The sequence below is a fragment of the Podarcis filfolensis genome (genome assembly GCF_964270895.1).
Source record: "Podarcis filfolensis genome assembly, chromosome: 3".
In the NCBI taxonomy this organism is placed as follows: Eukaryota; Metazoa; Chordata; class Lepidosauria; order Squamata; family Lacertidae; genus Podarcis; species Podarcis filfolensis.
The window spans coordinates 95,307,591-95,316,500 of record NC_139606.1 but is presented as its reverse complement, the minus strand read 5'-3'; the positions used below and the strand labels follow the sequence as shown (position 1 = coordinate 95,316,500).

The 8,910-nt window shown below is 40.4% G+C and overlaps 1 protein-coding gene across 7 annotated transcripts in view; it reads right to left on the bottom strand.

Moving 5' to 3' along the window:
* Nucleotides 1-8,910, bottom strand: part of USH2A (usherin) — a 432,455-nt gene that overhangs the window by 171,300 nt on the left and 252,245 nt on the right. For all 7 annotated transcript variants that reach the window (XR_014545784.1, XM_083604668.1, XM_083604669.1 and 4 more), the window contains 2 exons: nucleotides 727-877; nucleotides 444-586 (listed from right to left, as the gene is read on the bottom strand). Coding sequence is in view for 6 of the 7 variants with exons in the window: in XM_083604668.1 (XP_083460794.1) it covers nucleotides 444-586; nucleotides 727-877 (294 nt within the window). In the remaining variant the exon portion in view is untranslated. The remainder of the gene's footprint in view (nucleotides 1-443; nucleotides 587-726; nucleotides 878-8,910) is intronic.

Sequence of the window (8,910 nt, the reverse complement as noted above, 5' to 3'; positions counted from 1 at the left end):
AAGAAGAGCAATGATAGATTAGGCCAAGGGCTCATCTACTCCAACATCCTGTTCCCACCAAGTGTTGTCGCCATCCCAAGTGTCCCCCCCCCCAAAATACTGCTTCCAACAGAACTTCAAGGTTTAAAATTTGGTAAATGAAAAGCCAAAGTAATTTCTTTAGAAACAACACATTTGCTGCAGATCAGTATGATCACCTGAACAAAATTATAGGAGCAAATTTCTGCAATTAATGTATGTTTATCCGGCTTTTCAATATTCCATTGATTTCACCACTGGATAAGTGTGTTTAGGACTGTGGTCTTAACCTGCTTAAGAGCGCTGAGTGATAAATCTTGAAAAATGCTATTATCATTAAATCAGATATGATTATGTCTTATATGCTGTACTTGTGGGCATTTACTTAAGCAGAAATGCACTCTGCAGTTCCACAAACTACTTACTGTCCTCTGCTGTAATCATTAGAGTCCAGTTGCTGTATGTATCACCGTATCCATTGCAGGCGATAACCCTCATTTCATATGATGTGTACGGCTGCAGTTCTGTGACTAAATGCGTTAATGAAGCTGAAGGTTCAGAAAGCAATCTAAAGGGAAAAAATACATTTAAAAAAAGAAAATAGGAAACAAAATGAAGGTGGGACACATTACATATGTACAGAAATGCTATTCTGCAGATCATTTTACATTTCTTCACTGTGTTGAATAGTTTTTATTATTTGCTTACTCTAGTCTATCTTCTGGGGAGTGCTTAGGCCTCATTTGGAGTCGGTAGCTGGGTAAGCCTGGAGCATTGTTGCGAACTGGTGTAGACCAGACAACCTGAAGACTGGTCGGTGTGGCAGATGAAAGCCTTGGAGGCAACATGCCATCTGGAGCTGTCAAAAAACATGGATGAATTAGAGCAGAGAAAAATGTGGAGAACATATGCTGGATGGAATCAAAATGCTCCATGCACTAAAACAAACAAACAAAACCTGTTTCTGAGGATCAAAAGCAATGTAAGCATGGTCCATTTAATTCAACATCTTCTCTCTCCCCCCCCTTCATTATTGCACTATTGTACTATAGGCTTTCCATTGCAATGCCATTATTATGCTATGTCTCTGCTCAGAGCCATTCCCCCAACACCAACAGGATTTAAGATGAAACACTCTCAAACAGAAAGGGAGTTGGCAATCCACAGGTTCAAGTCACCTTTCTTTCTTTCTTTCTTTCTTTCTTTCTTTCTTTCTTATCCATCAACTAAATATTTTGGGCATTTTACAAATTTATTAAGAATGCAAAATACAACCCAACACTTAGAACTATAAGCAATACAAATCACACAACATACCATTTTAAATATTGGGCACAGCAATGTAAGTGAGACTCCAGCCCTACTCAAAATCTGACAACACATTTGGGAAACTGCAATAAAAAAAAACTTCAAATCGTTCCATTAAAGGCAACTTATTTCCATGTAAATCCAAGCAGAGTAAAGTATGAACCACAGAGGTTTTGTTTACATGCTGGACAATGTGAGATAGTCCTATTGTATTAAGAGTTACATATAATTTACACATAATTTCTGAAAACATAAAAAATACAAAATTGCACTCTAAAGGATCAAAGCACTTCTGTGGAGTCTCTTGTTGAGCAGTAATAAAAAAGGTGTTCTGTGAAACTGTTCACATGGTGATCATTAAACTTCCCAAGCAACTAATCACTTGCACCCATATATCAAATGCCCACTGATTATTCAAAAATAAAGCATTTCACATATATTTAATAATAGGAGTGTTTCAGGAAACATTTTCCTCTTTCATCTCTTTAGTCCTAACTTCTCCTCCAAGGAATTGCTTAGTATCTAAGCAATAATTAGAAGACAGCAATAATTTCTCTGCCACATTCTTAACAGAAGAGCCATGTACCTATCAGGGTGATATATTGGCTCTAACAAGCAATGCTACTCAAAATGCTCTGCTCAAGGTTTAATATAGCCCTCAAGGGGCAACCACTCCACCAGTAACTTACTGAATCAACACATCTTGTCCAGTAAATGCTCAATTAGCATGGTGAAATGGCATGGTGTAATTACAAAGAAGAAGTACAAGAATGAAAAGTATTACAAAACTGAATTGCACCCTATATCAGAAGGCCTCCACCCATCTCTGTCTCTGGAAGATAGCCTTCGCCAACCCAGATGTTTTGGATAGCAGCCTGGGCTCAGAAACTCTTCATGCCATTAACCAAGATAAAGACTAAGTCACATCCAAAATACTGACCTCACACCTCTCTGCAACCTGGTCTGACAAGAAAAAACCAAGAGGGGGCTGGTTCCATTAATATCTCTTATCCCACCTCACTGGACCCTCTCTCTACATAATGAACCCCGGGGGTGTCAAAGGCAGCTGGCTTCCTGTTTGGTTGAGCCTCTTCCTACTGGGCAGCCCTTTGCAGAATCTCCAGAGATTAAAAAGGGTGGGTTTGCTGCTTGTCTTTCCTTTGAATGCCTTCATATATCTGCTAAAGAAATTTTGTTTAGTAACCAAGTCTCCCTTAGATCTCAATGAATATGTTTTCTTTCTTTTAAAATAGCTTATTTCTTCAGCTCTCTTTAAATAACTCTGTTTTTGTAATTTGAACTCTGGTGTTATTTAAAAGTTTTGCCTAGCCACAGGGTCTGACCCACTCACATTGCTTAGCCAACACTCCATGCTAAGGATAAAGAGTCTGTGACCCTCAAGTTGTTTACTGGACTCCCATCAGCACCAACCAGCAAGGCCAATGGTCTGGGGTGATAGGAGTTGTAGCTGAACAACATCTAGCCACTGCTAGAAGAGGAACACACGGCAACTCATCTTTACAAGTATCTTTGCAAGTTTATCATCCTCAAGCTGAACTTCTGCTAAAACTATGCAAAGAATAAAAGAATGCCAATAAGCAATTAGTTGACTGATTAATGATTATAAATATGTGTCAGGGAGACACTAGATGGAATCTATTGCTGTCCAGGAAAGCCAATTACCGGTATATGTCATGCTGTTTAAAAAGATACCCAGCCAATAACTGTCATAGAATAATGAGCTACCAAAACAAGGAATAAACAAACAAATGGATATCACATGCTAATCTAAATCTATGAATGAATAAATTCCTTTTCACAGCCATTGGTACTTATAGTTGCTTTGTAGGCTGTCATGTATTATTGACCTCTTGTTAAGGACATATAGCTTCAAGAATAATTCAATCACCACACACATGCACATATAACTCGGTAGTCATATGTTAAACAGCTACAGTGGTACCTCGCAAGACGAATGCCTCGGAAGACGAAAAACTCGCAAGACGAAAGAGTTTTTCGTTTTTTGAGTTGCTTTGCAAGATGATTTTCCCTATGGGCTTGCTTCGCAAGACGAAAATGTCTTGCGAGTTTGTTTCCTTTTTCTTAAAACCGCTTGAAGAGGTGCAGTTGCGACTGACCATGCTTCGCAAGACGAAAAACATCGCAAGACGAAAAGACTCGCGGAACGAATTAATTTCGTCTTGTGAGGCACCACTGTATATATTCCCAACATGGCAAGAAAAAGAGGACTAGAGGCTTGGAAATCTCAGAAATCTGGAATGACTTCCCTTTTCATGCATTTATAAAAATAATCAAGGTTTCTACCCTACATCTCTTTCAACCTATAAAGCCTCATACAGCTCAGGATCACGGGCTCTGGGAGGCTAGGGATGCTCACTTGAGATCTCGCGGAAACTCCGATGGTCCCACAAGATCTTATGGAAGCATCCCAGAGCCAGGAACACTGAGCAGGCCTTGCGCCCAAGAAAGGCAGAGAGCTAATTATGTTGCATTTTGGTTGCTTTAAGAACTGATCCAGTGGACCTGTGGCCAAATAAATTAATAGCAAAACATGTCAACATAAGCATTCCAGCACAATCATGAGTCAAAACCAATGAAGAAGCAATAGTAGCAAAGTTCAATGTTCCAGCTGCAGCATACCAGAACTGACTCGTTGTCTTGTTCACAATATGTCTAAAGAATTCAAAGTATTGGCTCTTTGAAGAAATCTATATTCTCTAGTGTACAAAGAATACTGCATTGCATGTCAGGTTCAGCTAAAACCTATTTTTTATTATTTTGGCTTCTCTTCCCCCCTTAACAAAAATCTAATTTGCTTGTTGTTCCCTTAGGTACACAGTACACAGTTCATAATTCATTTGATGTAAAATGTCAGTTTAGATTCTTGCACTTCTTTGATACATGAGAAAAAACATGTACATTTCAATTTTCTTCTATGAGACTCTGCCAGCAAAAGCCTCCCATTGAGCTGCTCAAAGACCTTTGTGTTAAATTAAACATCAAGATTCAGAAACTGTGAGGAATGATATTTCCAAGACATATAGTACAAATATATGAGCCTGGGAAAAAGGTAATGATTTTTCCTACCAGTAAAGTGATCTCTCCCAAAGAGCATCTTTGATCCTTGAATTAGTTCTCAGTTATAATTTAATACATCACGACTGTTGGGAACCTTCTTTACATTTAGACACAAAGTAATATAGTCAGGTCCACAAAGAGCAAAACAACATATTCAGTGGTGTTTCTTTCTCTCATTATGTTTATTCTCTCAATAACAGTGCATGAAGAGGCAAAAAAAGTGGGCATAGCAATGGGGCTGAAAAAAGGAACTAGTCAAGAAACCACCAATCACTGTTTATTTAAATACTACATTGCTCTAAGGGACTCGTGATGGTGTGCACGTCATCCTCAAATCCACCCTGTAAGGTAGGGTGGACTGAGACCAGGGCATCTCTGTCCAGCGGCCACAGACGTACCCATCATAGCTCCTGGAAGGCACTGCAAGTCAATGATGAAGATGTACAAATCAGCAACGTAAAACTGCACACCTGAATGTGTGACTGGCTCAAGTTCACTTTGTAAGCATCGTGAACCTAGGAATCATGTTCAAAGTCCATTTCTCGATCCACTACACCACACATAACACAGCTGGCATGACACTGTACATGCAATTCACAGGATATCCTAAGATTACATTTAAGAACAGATTCTGTGTTGCCCAGCTATGGTCTCTCTGACATCACAGCAGCTCACGCAATACCTAGGGAGGAAGACTGACATATTACCAAAGTTGTGTTTATTTTGGTTTTTGTATTTTGACAATATCTACACATTTTCAATTTGATAACATGGCCTTATCTCCACTGTTAGAGTAACTGCCCTACATGGCCTCTACAAAGAAAACCCAGAGTGATGAATGGCAATATAGATTTAATAAAAAATGCACCATGCTTCTCAAATTAAGGGTAATGTTTCAGGTGCTGCACGAACCTTTAATACTCGCCATCAATGTTTTTATGCTAATATCCTCATTTTTAGCAACTGTCCTTTAGTAATTTTCTTGCAAGTGAATTAATTATTGTGTGGCTGTTTGAAATTGGCTAGCCCAAGGTTTTTTTTTTTTTGGTGCACTGTGTCATTTAGCAAAAACTCAAAACAGCTTGGCTGGGTTTTGTCCTACACGTCAAAGTAAAAGACAAAGCATTATAGCCAACTCTGGTTACATAAGGGAGGATACATTAAGAGATGAAAAGTATCATTATCAGAAACCTCTTTCCTCCATCATTTGATGGTTCTTAAGAAATTAAAAAAGCTATCCATACCAAACACAGAGAACATGTCTCATAGCAGGCAAGGAACACGTAAAGCAGGTTCATGTTTTTCCTCACTAAAACAGACCTAAGCTACTATTTATTTTCGTTTCATTTCAGATCTTGAGAGGTCATGCAGTGTTGTTGTTGTTGTTTAATAATATTATTAATATTATTATTATTAAATGAGGAATGAAGAGTTCAAGTCTATCAATTGATCCAAACAAGGATATTTTTTCAATAGTCTAGTGTATTATTTTCACTTGATGGTTATAATACCCAACAATTACACCACGCTTATAGTGAAATCACAACTGATGTGACTTAAAACACAATTGTTTTCAGCATATGCACTTTGGATTCTGAAGTGAGCATGGTTTTGGAGTACAGTTTGGGGAAATGCCAATAATGGTAGAGCTTCTACTTTGCATGCAGGCAGTCTGAGGTCCAATCTCTGGCAGCTCCCGGCAGGGCTTGGAGAGAACTCTGTCTGAAATCCAGGAGAGCTATTGTCTGCTAGTGTAGAAAATACTGAAAAAGATGGACTAATGGTCTTAGTATAAGGCATCTTCTTGTGTTCTTAGGCTGGTGTCCTTCTTGCAACTCAAGAGTTCCAACAAAGAATGGATCTGAAACCAAGGTTCCAATGTCTAAACAGAATACCACAGGCCACTCACTTGGAAGGTACTGAGTAAAACTACTACATCTTTTGGGGCAAAACATTCTACCCTCCTCCCCATAATGAAGATAGCTCACTTCTTCTTGTTGTTGTTTAGTCGTTTAGTCGTGTCCGACTCTTCGTGACCCCATGGACCAGAGCACGCCAGGCACTTCTGTCTTCCACTGCCTCCCGCAGTTTGGTCAAACTCATGCTGGTAGCTTCGAGAATGCTATCCAACCATCTCGTCCTCTGTCGTCCCCTTCTCCTTGTGCCCTCCATCTTTCCCAACATCAGGCTCTTTTCCAGAGAGTCTTCTCTTCTCATGAGGTGGCCAAAGTATTGGAGCCTCAGCTTCAGGATCTGTCCTTCCAGTGAGTGCTCAGGGCTGATTTCCTTAAGAATGGAGAGGTTTGATCTTCTTGCAGTCCATAGGACTCTCAAGAGTCTCCTCCAACACCATAATTCAAAAGCATCAATTCTTCGGCAATCAGCCTTCTTTATGGTCCTTCTTTATAGCTCACTTAAGGCACATCAAAAGGACAACTTCAAGCCTTCTTGTTTCAGCAGTGTTGTGAGGAAGTAGGAACAAAGCAAAAGTCTCAGCTGCTTTTCTGCCAGGATCCTCCTTTTGCCAGTGTGAGGCAGCAGCCTACGTTGATCTCTGACACATATGTGGACAACCAGGGTCCAGTACCATCCTGCCTGTATGCATTGTGAGGATCAGAAAGCTGTAAAAAAAATGCAGCTGAACTCTAGACTAAGCCCCACAAAAGGATACCAAAAGAGCATCTGTAATGACCAGAGCATGATTATAAAGAAGTCAAAATCCAATGCTAAAAGAATGGCAAACCCGCTGCAATATAACCACAATCTTACAATACACATGCATGCAAATCCTAAAAGTCTAAGCAAGCATTTGATGTCTTCTTCTTTCCTTTTTTATTTTACTATTTCATTTCAAACTACTTCATCTCAAACAGGATTGGTTTTAACCTGAAAGTTATAGAATGCCTGCCTTTGAAAATGGGAAAAAAGCCAAAAGGAAAAAAGAACACTTATGGAAATCATACTTAAGGAACAATATCCCACTATTTATCCCCTGGTAAAGTGGGGGTGGGTGGGATCAGTGATTGATCCCCTCTTCTCCGCTAAACCCCACAATTCATGCCCTCAAGATGCACTTAAGAGAATTCCTTTTTGTTATCATTTTTTGTCTATATAACCCACTTGAGAGTACATAAATGTGTTAGGGAGCCACGTCTATGCTGGAGGCTTGCTGAGGCTATTGCAAGCAAGAAAGCTTCAAAGCTTCCTCTGCTATGCTTAGTACCTTAAAAGTTGATATTTGGCTCACTTTGCTTGAATATTTTTTTTTAATCAGAAGACTAACCTCTGCATTGTAGCAAGCTCCATGCAGGCAGCATAAGAAATACATTAATGCACCGTTTTTGTTTTTTTAAAATAATATCATGATGTCTTCCTCTGCTGACAGTTTATTAAGATGACACTTTCTTGAGAAAGCAGACTGTTATTATTGCATCTACATAAAGTCTTTCCTTCTGAGTCCTGAACTGTCATACAGAATGTATATGTGGAAATATATTAAAGGGTAAGGCATTATGTCTTGCTATCTGCATGCATTTAATACTGGGAAATTTAAATGCTCCTGTAATGGGAATTGGAGTTGCTTGTGGGTAAATTCCAAACTGCTCCCAGCTGTTGGGGTAGCTAAACCTTTCCCTGATTTGACAGCCCTTACAAGGCGACTGTCTCAGTCACTGGCAGAATCCGTCAGTGGGCGTTCCCTAAACTTCTTCCAACATAAAAGCTGTTTGACGCCAAGTCTCCTCCTCGCCTCTCTGCGCGGAAGTCTCCTGCGCAGAGTGGGCGTGGCCAGCGGAGGTCCTGGGCTCTCCCCGCTGGACCCTGTGGAAGGGTCTTGGAGCCCTCTCTCCGAAGACCTTTCCTCCTCCCCTTCTTTCCTGGTGTCACGCTTATTTCCTTCCCCAATGGAAGTATTCTCCCTCTCCCTGCTGGTCCCTTCTCCTGCATCGGAGAGCCCTACCTCCGCTCTGCGCTCCGATGTCAGTTCCCTGACAGCTCCCATTGTAAAGTAAGAGCCAGGGTGGTGTGGTTAGCTTGCAGACTGGGGAGACTTGAAAGTTCAGCGGGTCACACACTTTCTCGCAAGCTAACCTACATCACAGGGTTGTGAAGAAGATAAAATGAGTGAAGAAGAACCATGTGTGCCACCTTAATCTCGCTGGAGGAGGGGGGATATAAATGTAATGAATGAAATAAAGTTGCATTGATAAAACACTTCCATGAAGCTCTAGAGTTAAAGAATTCTGGCTGCATCTAACACTCAAGCCCTATTTAGTGGAGAGCCAGCCCAACACATATCCTTCCTGAACTGAGCAGGAAGATCGGAATGGGGATTGTAAGTGGGATCACACCAGGCTCCTGATCAAGGGGATTTATAGGTCAAAACCAGCACCTTGAATTTTGCTTGGAAACAAAGTGGAAGCCAGTGCAGTTGTGCCAGAGTTGGTGTTATATGTCCAGACTCTGGCTGCTGAATCCTCCACCAGC